This window comes from Vanellus vanellus, assembly GCF_965231255.1.
Source record: "Vanellus vanellus genome assembly, chromosome: 10".
In the NCBI taxonomy this organism is placed as follows: Eukaryota; Metazoa; Chordata; class Aves; order Charadriiformes; family Charadriidae; genus Vanellus; species Vanellus vanellus.
Window position 1 is genome coordinate 4,127,821 of NC_138915.1, and position 12,909 is coordinate 4,140,729.

The following is a 12,909-nucleotide window of genomic DNA, read 5'->3' on the forward strand; positions in this document are numbered from 1 at the left end:
GAGTGACTGAGAATTCAGTGGCCGAGAGGGTCTCAAGTACAGAGCCACAGGGATGCCAGAGGTGCGTTTCCCGGCACGTCAAACAGTCTCAGCGCGGCAATTACAGTCCATGTTGAAAACAGCGACTGGCAGAGGTTATTTCTGTTGAATCCTGTCTGCCGCCCAGGAATTCTTTTTTAGAAGAAAAATCTCTAGGTTTGCTGACGCAAAGAAAAATAAATATAGTATTTAATAAAATAAAAAGTAAGGCCTCTTAGTACAGCAGTTGCCTTTAAAAAGCCAGTACCAACAATCTTCTGTATGCTGGGGCATACACTGATCAAAAACCAGTTTAATAATGCTACCGTTTGATTTCCCTATTTTTCATTTCTGTTATCTTTGGGGAAGTTGTGGCAGTGGTTTTTTTATAATGTAGAGATGCTGAAATACTTATAGGTAAAGAAAATAAATAGGAAAAAACCCCAATCAAATAGTGTAGTCTGTCAACATAAGTATTTCTATCATGTCCAGCAAATATGTGCCATTAAAAAAGTGCTTTTCCTTTTGAAGGACGGCTGTCTGTTCCTTTGTGGGCAGGAAAAAGTAAAAGCTATACTGGAAACAGAAACTGTTACTTGTTTCTTCACTTCTCACATGGAATACAAACATGTTTCATTCAGAGGAATGCTTTACAAATTGAAGGCAGCCCATCTCGAGTCCGAATTACTCTCTTGCTCAAGAAAGTCTCTCCCCCAGATAGATGGCTTGAGCTGACAGAGGAAACTGGGACCTCACAAAAGAAACAGAATCTTCTGAATAGAAGAGGGTCATTTAGGTGGGAAAGGGCCTTCAAGCGCATCGAGTCCAACCGTTCACCTAAGCACTGCCAAGTTACCAGTGAACCACGTCCCTCGGCACTACATCTAAAGAGTACCCAGCGAAGCGTACATCTGTCCAAGCCATGAACAGACAGTTTCTCCGGGGGAATGCTGCGGGAAATGGTGTCGAAGGCTTTACTGAAGTCCAGGTAAACAACATCCACAGCCTTTCCCTCATCCACTAAGTGGGTCACCTTGTTGTAGATGGAGATCGGGTTTGTCAAGCGGGACCTGCCTTTCATGATCCCATGCTGACTGGGCGCGATCACCTGGTTGTCCTGCATGTGCTGTGTAATGGCACTCAAGATGATCTGCTCCATAACCTTCCCAGGCACCGAGGTCAGACTGACAGGCCTGTAGTTCCCCGGATCCTCCTTCCAGCCTTTCTTGTAGGTGGGAGTCACATTTGCTAACCTCCAGTCAGCTGGGGCCTCCCCAGTGAGCCAGGACTGCTGAGAAATGATGGAAAGTGGCTTGGTGAGCACCTCCGCCGGCTCCTTCGGCACCCTTGGATGGATCCCATCAGCCCCAGAGACTTGTGCGTGTCTAAGCGCTGTAGCAGGTCACTCACCATTTCCCCCTGGATTATGGGGGCTTCATTCTGCTCCCCCTCCATGTCATCCAGCTCAGGGGGCTGGGTACCTGGGGAACAACTGGTCCTACTATTACAGACTGAGGCAAAGGTGGCATTAAGTACCTCAGCCTTTTCCTTATCCTTGGTCACTGTGTTTCCCCCACATCCAATAAAGGATGGAGATTATCCTTAGCCCTCCTTTTGTTGCTAATGTATTTATAGAAACATTTTTACGTTTCTATAAATGTCTTTTACGCCAGTCTTTTATGGCAGTAGCCAGATTAAGTTCTAGTTGGGTTTTGGACCTTCAAATTTTCTCCCTGCATAAGCTCACAACCTCCTTGTAGTCCTTCTGAGTTGCCTGCCCCTTCTTCCAAGGGTCATAAACTCTCCTTTTTTTTTTTTTTTTTTTTTTTCTGAATTCCAGCCAAAGCTCTCTGTTCAGCCAGGCTGGTCTTCTTCCCCGCGGGGTTGTCTTTCAGCACATGGGGACGGCCTGCTCCTGTACCTTTAAGATTTCATTCTTGAAGAACATCCAGCCTTCCTGGACTCCTCTGCCCTTTAGGACTGCCTCTCAGGGGACTCTCTCAACCAGGCCCCTGAACAGCCCAAAGTCTGCCCTCAGGGAGGTGGCAGGTCTGCTGACCGCCTCCTTACTTCTCCAAGAATCGAAAACTCTGTCATTTTGTGGTCGCAATGCTCTAGACGGCCTCCAACCGTCACATCCCCCACAAGTCCTTCTCCGTTCACAAACAGCAGGTCCAGCTGGCACCTTCCCTAGTTGGGTCCCTCACCAGCTGTGTCGGGAGTTATCTTCAACACACTCCAGGAACCTCCTGGACAGTTTCCTCTCCGCCGTATTGTATTTTCAGCAAATGTCCCCACATTGTTTGCTTCCACTTGCAGAGCCTCATACCTACAATGCAAGGGTACCTGGGAGGGTGGGGTGGTGACAGAGGAGACGCTCCTGCTGCGCCGGGCAGGAACTTGTCGCCATTGCCCCCCTATCGCTTGAGTCACCACGTTCAGCCAGGCAGAGAGAGAATAGGGAATCCTCTGTATCATGCGTCCTCTCCGCCTCTCAGGCCCATCCCAGGGAAGGCAGGGTGCAATTCCAGTAGTCTGTCTCTCTCCTGCACTCCCTGATGCTCCTCAACCTACTCGCCTCCTCCCGGGGTATTGTCACCAAGCCCAGGTTTCTCTGCCTGTGCCCACCTGCCACAGGTGTGCTCACTGCCATGGACCCGTCCTGGCGTAAGAGCAGGGCACAGCCTGACACCAGGGTGGCAGCACGTTCCCACTGGAGCCCTGTCTGGGAAGCTGCGTCAGTCATGGTGGGTGCAGAGCTCAGAGAGGCTGTGGCTTTCTGCTGGGTGGAAACCATCGCTCCCTGCTCGAGCTGGCAGAGCTTCAGCACCCTTCCCAGGCAAACTGCTGCGCCGTGCCCTGTTTGCCCGCCCTGGTCGATAGCGCTCACCAGGGACGTCTTTTATCTGGGGGGGGAGGGGGAGGAGGGGTTGGCTGCTGTTGTTCCTGACCCTGGTCCAGTCTCCTCAGCCGCTGTGGTGGAAGCTGCCAGCTCCCAGTGGCCCTCTGGCTCCCCCAGTTCAGAAAACTGGAGCGGCTCACCTCGACATGGGATTTGGGCATCTGAAAATTGGACCTGTTGTGCTTCCCAGGGAATCAGGAAAGGTTAATTCGTACCTCACTGTGGTGACTCAATGAGCATTGCCTCCGTCTGTTGCCTCAGCCAAAGACACCGGGACGGACAGAGCGAGCGAGGGGAGGTTAATTTGGCAGTATTAACGACAGTTGGAACACAAAGACTAACTAAATAAGAAGCCAAAGCCAAACAAGCTACTGGCCTAACTCAAGAATAGCCCAAGCATCCTTCATTCCTACTGGCAAAACACAAAGGTGGTCAGTACCTTAAAGGCTACTGAGCCCTTTGCAGGGCCAGGCCTAAACATGAAGAGCTACAGCAGAAAGCTGTTTCACACCTTCCCCCCCCCTCCCCCCCCCCCGGGTGTGTGTTGCTTCAATTGCTGTTTTGAAGGTCTTTGATTAGTTGTACTACTGAAATACAGCAACAATTACTCCATGCAAATGCTTTTTCTGAGTGAAGCCACATTGCGTCTTTTTTTTCAGAAATGAATAAATAAAACACAAATTGCATACTTAAACTATTCTGCTCCCTTACAGATCAGTTGACTGGCCAAACACCATCCTCAGTCACATCCCAGATTCCCTCTCTCCCAGTATCTCAGAGCCGCATTCAGCAGCGCTTGCTGTAGGCAGGACAGCAGAAAGCAGACTGGCGTGATGCCTCTGGATATTTCCGCCATCCACCCTGCGTTTCACACGTCTGCTCTCGCTCAGTGCAGACCTCCACGTTTCAACACGCTTTCTTCCAGAGCTGTCTGCTGCACCAGCTCGTGCAGATCTCAGCTGTGGAAGGTGTCACTCACTCGCGTCGGGCTCAGTTTTGTGGCAGAACTCGTGCCCCTAAAGGACACTCACCTGTGCACGAGCCTGCGGAACAGCCCCGCTCCCTCCCACTCTGCCGAGTGGCGCAAACGCTCCTAAACCTTTCCCAGGAGCTACGAGACGACCAGGAGAGTAAGCACCCTCAGAAGTGACACCACCACTCAGCTCTGTTTTGCCCTTCTCTACTCCCGCACAGACCCAAGATGGCTAATCCCACCAGTCCACGCATTTCCCAGCAGGACGCCAATTCACCTCGGGAGCAGCCCACTGCCAGTTTGGCTCTGATAGGGGATGATTAGCCCAGTCCCAGGAAGAGGCAAGCACCCAGCGCCGGTCCGCTGCCACTACAACAAGCGCCTTCTTCCAGCCCGGGTCTGCGGCTGCTGCGGCCGCCCTGTGCTCTGCAAGGGCTCTGCTGGGGCTCAGCGCCGGGCAAGGCTGGGCCCGCTCTCGCCTCACATTTCTCACCGCTTTGCATCAGACGAGCCCTTTCGGAGCACACTGACTGATCTTTCCGCTTTTTCATTTTAGTAAGACTCTCGTCCAGGCAAACAGATTACAATTAGTTATACAAATCAAATTGTCAAGAACCGAAACACTATGTATTCACAGTTGAAAACCTGTATCCCAACAGGATGTTTTGTCTGCCCCATTCTTGATTTCTTTTTGGTTGGAAATGCAATTTCACTTTTTTTCCTCATCTGGAAGTACCATGACTGGGCAAATACCAGCGAGTGGGCCGTATTCAAAAGGCAGTGCAGTCTGGAGTTTATGAATGAAGGAGACCCATCTCCAATGCCAAACCATACCAAAAAAACCCATAAAAGGGACTTTCCGTCTTTAAGAAACAACTGACAATTTAAAAGTGAATGTACAGCTTATTCACAGGGTGAGAAGGAAGGGAATCTTCCAACTGAATTTGCTTTACCTTGGAAATGGCTGAGGCAGCAAAGCATTTTCGGTCATTACCTCTGTCTTAAGCCCTGTTTCATCTTAAAAATAAATTAAGGAGCCAGAAAGCAGGAAGAAGACAAATGATAATTTTTTACTCCTTGAGGGACTGGGTTGTTCTCCCTCCTACCACCATGACTGTGACCGTTGGTTTGTTCATCCATCCATCTGTCCTGCAGCACAAGAGTTGAGGTTTTATAGAGTTTTTGTTCTCAGTCCTGCTCTGAGCTGGCATGGGAGAAAGCCGGCCTGAAGCGCTAGCGGCTGCTGTTCTTAATCGCTTCCTTTGCTGCAATGATCAGAGGAGTCAGGCTGGAGAGAGGCTTGGCTAATTTTAAAAACGGATGCTGCCCAAAGGAAAAAAAAGAAATGAACCATTACTTTCCAAACTCACTCACTCACAGGCTCAAGCAGTATTCCTCCGGGTACCAGGAATACCCAGAAATAGGACCGAGGGGACCATCCGTACCTGCGTCTCCGTGTCCAGTACCTTGCTATCACAGGCAAACACGGCCCGTAATCCTATTAATCCATTTATCAAGGTGTCTTCAGCTTGTTGGGATTTTTGCCCTGCCAGTGCTCTGGGAATGCTGCCTGCTGTCCCAGGGCCTTGTTCCTTTCAGGAAACCCCAGATACTCACTTAAGTTTCTGTTTTCTAAAGATGTGGGCTATTTTAGTTGCCAAAAAAGATGAGGGGCATAAGCCATTCCTCAGGGAACTCCAGTACCTCTAGGATATGTTTATCCCAGTAGTATTTAGGCCCACGTGTCACTCTGAAGGCCAACGAAGTACAGGTTTTCAGCACCAAGACAAGAGCAGGGAGACAAGTGACAGAGCGCTGACGGACTCAGCTCTGGGTTGCAGCGAGAGCAGTGTCTGCCATCCCACCCCCTGCCCCCCCGCGCTGGCTGGCACCTTCACAGCAGGGACAGCCAAGTGGCACGTGCTGCAACTCCTTATCTGCCACAAAACCTGGCAGTAAACCTGCAGCAGTTCCCATCTACTCGACTGCGCCAGGCAGCCAACGGAGCTGTGACAAGTCCCGCCCACCTGTCCCTGTTTCGGTGGCAGAAACCTCTAAAAGTGGGGCTCAGTGGCAGAACCCTCTAAGAGTGGGGCAGGACGGACAAGCCGGAGCCCCTCTGATGCTCACAGTGAGCACCCCACAGCCCCTTCCTTCCCACAGCCAAACCTCTGACCGCTTGGCAGGGACTGATTTCACCGGGTTCCTCCCTGGTCATCTCTCTCTATACGGTACCCACCAATGCCATTTCAGGCCTCTGTACCCGGTATCGTTCCACTTCAGTTATTTTGCCACCATGTGAAACTGAATATACTACCAAAATACAAAGTAAGGCCACAAAAATGGTCACAGGGATGAAACACCTCTCCTATTGGGACAGGCTGAGAGAGTTGAGGTTGTTCAGCCCAGAGAAGGCTCCGGCGAGACCTTATTGTGGCCCTTCAATCCTTAAAGGGGGCTTACAAGAAAGACAAGGACAGACTTTTTAGCAGGGCCTCTTCTGACAGGACAAGGGGCAATGGTTTTAAACTGAAAGAGGGTAGATTCAGACTAGATATAAGGAAGACGTTTTTCACGCTGCTGGTGGTGAAACACTGGCCCAGGTTGCCCAGAGAGGTGGGAGATGCCCCATCCCGGAAAACATTGCGGGTCAGGTTGGACGGGGCTCTGAGCAACATGATCTTGTTGCAGATGTCCCTGCTCATGGCAGGGGGGTTGGACTAGATGACCTTTAAAGGTCCCTTCCAACCCAAACCATTCTATGATTCTACTTATTTTTCATTTGAAAAGCACCAAGACTGGAGGCTTATAGGAGGGGGTTCCATCTGATGCCTTTGAGTTTAGCTGATGAGAAAACCGTTACATAGTGCAGCCGTTTCACTTGCAGCTGCTTCGCATTCTACCTGCAGAAGTTCCTTGGCAGACCCTCGCCTGTCCACGTCCATCTCCAGGCAGCAGTTCAGAAAGTCGCGAAACACAGCGGACAGTCGCTCGGGGTTCTGCAGCTCTGGTGTCCCGTTCGTCGCTATCAGATACAACGCCTACAGGAAAAGGAAACACAAGGCTCCACCTGTTTCTTTTCATATCCATAACTGTTCACGTAGACCCCATTTTTTAAGGTCCAGTCTCCAGTGGCAGTTTCTTCCCTGGCAGAGGGTTAGAGATGATTTTTCTATACCAACAAAAAAACCACAACCAACCCTGATGCAGCTACAGCTATTCCAACATCAAAATGATCTTGCTTTGACAGCTGATTTCATTGGCTGACCTAGTTAGTATGAACTACATCAGCAAAAGCACATTTTGCTTCTCCAAGTATCGAAACTATCTTTACAGGCTATTTTAAAGAGTGAATTTGGTCTAACTATATTATTTCAAAAGATTATTACATAAAATGTATCTCTGCAGTGCTCAATGGTCCCTAAAGTACAGCTTCCATAAAACAAAGGTAGTCAAGATTTTTGGTCTGTTCTTGATAAAAATGGTAACTGGATGAAAAAAAGTAAATCCATCAGCTTATTTCTTGGGTAAAGAAACAGAAACATTTGGAACCTCATTTTCAACACAGACACCTAAGTTGCATGCACAAATATATTATGAAGAAAACGCGCAATTGGGCAGACAGGAGCCACCTGCAACTATGTCTTTCATAGCTCTCGAAATTCCAGATCAGCTTCACTTACACGGTAAAACAAAAATGTTTAATAGTCTAATCAGAAAAATGAGTAATTCCACCCCCACGGTAGCCCTGTGCTAGTTTTGATACTCAAATAAATACAGTAAGGATGTCCCTGTCCCAGAAATTGCCAAGGAAGAAAAGGGAGGTTTTGGCAGCTGCGATGTTGAAAGCTCAGACTTGGTGACATGGAGAAAGTGGTTTGGACTATGAAAGAAATATGTTCACTAAGTATTTCAGCAAAAATGGACAAGTAGCAGAATAGACTATGCGCCTTTAAACTATAATCTCCACGTTTCAGGCAAGCTTCCCAGCGAAAAGAATTGGCAGGTTGTTCATCTCTCAAAACCACTGTTTTAGAAAACTTTTATTATTTTTTTTTTTCAGGAAAGATACCATTAGATCTATTACACTCATTTCATGTTTTCAGGGTCATCTTCACAGGCAGAAGGGCTGGAACAACTTAAAGCCCAAAGCAAAGTGTTACCTGAGAACTGGGAGCATTTGTCTGTGCTAAGGGTTGAATTCCCTTCCGTGGCGTCCACAAAGTCCAGCCGCTCAGCCGAACGCACGGTCGCTCTGCGCGCACAGGCCTACCCAAACACTTCCAAATTCCAGCCTTACTCCTCCTCAATAGCATCCGGCCTAAGCTAAGGCTAAGTTCCTTAAGCAAAGCCAAGGACGCTCACTGCCGTGCAGCTGACAGGGTCCGTGCAGCTTAGCAAGTCTTCCCGGTACGCCTGAGGCCAAGGAATTACAGCGTAATTTTGCCAAACACAGGGGGAGCATTATCCAGTGTGGTTCACTCCTAACCAAGGTCCAACACGCTGAGAAGTCAGAAAGATGAGTTCATTCTGCTTTTGCAAGATGTTATTTAGAAACATAACACAAACGTTTTGAACCATTCAAACTTAAACTTCCAAAATATGTCTAAAATATACACTAGTAATAGCAGGAATAGGCCTTCCATAAAAAATGTCTGCCATGATAATAATAGCTCTGCGCTACCGGCATTTAAATGAACCGTGACCAAATTGACTTTGTTATTATCCTCTTAAATACAGAGGAAAATTTCCAAGCCTAAAAAGGCAAATGAACTATCTTAGAGTAAAAACAGTAAAAGGAAGTTTCTTTACTTTTCCCACAACACAAATGTCACAAAATCAGTCTTATCCTGTCCATCCGCGGCTGACCTCGGCCACCGCGCACAGTGCCGCGCTGGCGTGCCTGTCCTCACTATGTCTAAACTGTGCCACCGGAGGGACGTTGCTTCTCTTGCGGTAAAGGACTACAGCACCGACGTCAGCCTGGGAAATTTTATTCCAGCTGCATTCCCCTTACTGTGACACAGGAGTGCCAGGACAAACGGAGCTCTTTTAGTTGCTTCTTTCTTCACAGAACATGAATTATGAGGAAGAGTTATCTTTAGCTGGTACTTGTCCTGGTTCCGGCGGGGATAGGGTTAATTTTCACGGCACACAGCCAGGTAGGCTGACCCAAACTGGCCCCACAGGAGCGGGCTGGGGGCCCCACGGGAGCGGGCTGGGGGCTTCCCAGGTTCGGTAGGTGAGCGGTGGTACATTAATTGTGTTTTGTATATTCCTTTATCAGTATTATTGTTGTTGTTTCCTCTTTCCTTTGCTGTTCTGTTAAACTGCCTTAATCTCAACCCACGAGTTTTGCCTTTTTCTTCCGATTCCCCCCTCATTCCATCCGGGCTGGGGGGCGAGTTGCCGGCTGGGGTTACTGCACCTTTTAAAATATTTCTACGACCACAGCAAATGGTCTACGGGAAGCTGAAGTACCTTTGTATCATGTATCTTTTGGTTTCCTATGATACAGTTGGCAAAGAAAAACAAGAACAGTAGAAAGGAAACGAGTGTTTGCAGTAGCTGCAAAGGGGCAATAAGCTCATTAATTTGTTTAACATACCAAGAAACAAGAATGGATTCAGCACACAATTATAACTGTAGTCTGTGAAAACGATATCCTAAAGTTATCCAGGCCACCCAGATACATGACAGAACAATATACAGGTGATTTAGAAGCCTGAAACTGTAGGAGATCCACAGCATTTGGAAAATATGCTACAGTTCTGAGCAAAACTGAAGTGCTGTGATTAATAAATGCAAAAGGAAACAGAAATGCTCAGGATTTGGTTCGTTGTTTTTATTTTAAATTGAAACTGGGGAGGTGCAACCTGTATTTCAAGGGATATCTATCACACCCATGTTTGTCCCTCACACCCTAGGCATACGCCTGACGGAAGGAAATCACAGTGAGAGAAAACAAATACCGTCACAGAAATATCCAGGACATTCAGGGCTGGAAAATGGTTCATTTTTGTGAGTTCTGCACAGGCTGGAAAGAACCTGAGCAACACGGCATGCGTTTGGTCTACACGTGGAAAACAGCTGCATCAAGACTGCTGTTAACTCTATGATTAATGATCCTTTAATGCCCTTATAATTTATTTATATATTTAAATTAGTGTCAGTAACTGAAGCTCCTGCATGCCTTCCATTATTAAAACAATCATTCATAAAAATGAAGGAGCATCCTTTTGTTTCCAGGCTTTGCAGAATTCCCTGAATGGGGTCTAAATGTGACTATTAAGCCAAAGAACTACTGTGTGTGTCATCAGCTAAAACACTTTGCTGTAAGAACAGGTCTTGCTTATAAGCTCTCCTGTTTGGATGCAGCCGAGACCTCTCACTGAGGTCTGCGATTCCACATACAACAGCAGATGGATCCTGTCCCTACTGGGGTTGATTTACTTTAACAAAACTAGCTGGTAACAGGGGAACTTCAGGCAGTCCATCACCAGCTGTTCACCGTTCCTAGCTCAGGGGCAACAACCTCTGCAAGAGTCCAGGAAGCTAATACAGATGGTACCAACTTCGGATGCCTGATTTTAATCTACTGCAATTTTACTCAGACACCTGAAGGTGCCTTGAAACGTGTTCTACTTGATCTTAACTCCAGGAGGAGATGAGGCACGTATGGAGAAAAAGAGCATGTCAGATAATCTGGCTGGGTAAGGGCAGAAATAGCCGAATGTGAATTCGGTCAGAGATAAGAAACCCGGTTGTCTTTCTAACAGTTGCCTGAGGCTTCTTGAGGAGTCCAAAGCAACATTTGAGGTTAAGGAAGCAGGGAATTTTCAGCATCCAGACCAGTACTGCTAATTCTCTTCATCTGGTCTTGCTGCCTTATACAAGGCAAATGCATTTTTTGCAAGGGTCTTCCATGGACTCAAGTGGAACAGGGGGTCTTCTCTTCGCAGGAAAGCAAAGCAAAACTGGTGACGTGCAAAAGTCTCTGCTGGTAAAACTGGGCTGCAGTGACACAGGCCTACTGCCACCCTGCCAGCTACAGTGCGCTCTGCTTATTCAGCTTCAGTCTGAATCCAAACCTGTTTCTTTCTTATCCCTCCTCACAAAGTGGCACAGCACACACTGCTCCACGTGTGTGCACTGGAACCAAAAACCCCAGGGCACCTACCAAACCAGAGGAAGTCTTCCAAGAAAACTCAGCAACTTTTTTTTTAAAAAGAGTAGAAGACTAAAACGTGTGGAATTGTTGTACTCCTTTCTTACGCGGCACGGCCGCGGCCGTTTCCTGACCGTTCTGGTGTTTGCTCTTTCAGTCCACGGTACAGAGTCAGGGTGCCGTAGACCGGAGAGAGCGCAACCTGAATGCTATGAGAAAAGCTAAAGGTCATGGGCTATATTAATTCTAGCCTTAACAAAAATTATGTATGTATACACATAGGTCAAAACTAATTTCCTCAAATTCCTGCATCCTATTGGGAATCACCAGTGCAGCATTTAATGTTGTTTCAGCTCTCAGTCATGAGGTTTTACCTTTGTATACATTCCTCCACTATTAACATGCTCATTCGGTATGAGAACTGGTCATTTCATTTTAAGGGATTAGAATAAAACTGGAAACTTCAAAACATTAAAGATACATTAGTTTACTACACGTATCTGTGCTAAAACATACTTTTAGAAATGTATTTGGTAATAAATAGCTATGACATTACTATAACCAGCGACACCTCCTGAAAGGCTCAGGTAGGCAATCAGCACTGATTTGAGTTTGAACAGACTCCTCTGCCTGCAGATACAGTTGAAGTGTTTGTCAGAAAAATGCCCCAGTTGGAGAAACTTGCCACTGAAAAAATTCTTGTCACTCAGAGATACAACTCAAAGAAAGTTCAAAACCATGCATCATTGAAGACAAAACCAGCACATGTCTGAACCGGCTACATGTCACTTCTCTTTTGAGGTTCTCCCACAGATGTAACCAAAGCTACAGTATATGCTGATACGCTCCAGCGACATTTTTAGAAGTGGGCCTCGGTGGGGCTAGTTCAAGCTGACACGACTGGGATTTTGTCTCATGGGAGACAAAACATTTGACAGACAGTGGTATCTGGTTTCATTTGCATCTTACCCTGAGAGGATTTTCATTAAGGTAAGGAGGTTCTCCTTCCACCATTTCTATTGCCATGATCCCAAGTGACCAGATGTCCACTTTGGGGCCGTATGCTTTTCGCGTCACCACTTCTGGTGCCATCCAATAAGGAGTCCCGACCATTGTGCTCCGTTTACTCTGCTCAGGGGTGATCTGAGCACAGAAGCCGAAATCAGCTGAGAAGAAAAACGAGTATTGTTAAAGCCAGCTCGAATTATGAAACCAAGCAAAAGAAATCCCCACTGTATGCCTGAGAATGCGCTGTTGGATATATCTGGAAAAGCGGCCGTGCTCTTTACTCAGTGCTGTAACCAAGGAAATACTGACTTGGCCACTTAAAAACCCCCTTAAGTTTCATGCAGTGGCTTTTATTCACTTGAAGCTTTAGATTGTAACTCCCTCCCTCTGGAAGGGACATACACAAAACAAAGCCTTTTTCCTCTCTCTACCTCTCTGCACGTTGGCATTGTGCTCTGAGCTTGCAGCAGTGGTCAGTGCAGCACACCACAGGCATCACTTGTAGGTAACTGGCAGTCAGTCAAAAGCAGCCCCGCACCACATCCTGGGAACGCTGCGCCTGACCAAGAATACCTACTCAATTTGACAGATCCGTCCATTCCGAGAAGAATATTGTCGCTTTTGATGTCTCTGTGAATCACTTGGTTTGAATGAAGGAAATCCAGTGCTTGCAGGCACTGATAGATAAAAAAGAAACACAAGGGTAAAAATTAATGACCTGATTTCATCACACAAGAAAGGAAACGGCTCTAAAAGATTTAATTTCTAGATGAATTGTGAGTAATGGCAGAATATTGTCAAGAGGAATAGCTTGCCGCTTCAACACTATTAGAGTAATAA

At 47.2% G+C, this 12,909-nt stretch overlaps 1 protein-coding gene across 2 annotated transcripts in view; it reads right to left on the reverse strand.

The window, feature by feature from the left end:
• Positions 1-4,944: 4,944 nt before the first annotated feature.
• Positions 4,945-12,909, reverse strand: part of PAK3 (p21 (RAC1) activated kinase 3) — a 78,833-nt gene continuing 70,868 nt past the window's right edge. For both annotated transcript variants that reach the window (XM_082488410.1, XM_082488411.1), the window contains exons 12-15: positions 12,647-12,746; positions 12,031-12,227; positions 6,797-6,934; positions 4,945-5,216 (exon numbers count right to left, since the gene is read on the reverse strand). In XM_082488410.1, coding sequence (XP_082344536.1) covers positions 5,127-5,216; positions 6,797-6,934; positions 12,031-12,227; positions 12,647-12,746 — 525 coding nt within the window. In that variant the 3' untranslated portion in view covers positions 4,945-5,126. The remainder of the gene's footprint in view (positions 5,217-6,796; positions 6,935-12,030; positions 12,228-12,646; positions 12,747-12,909) is intronic.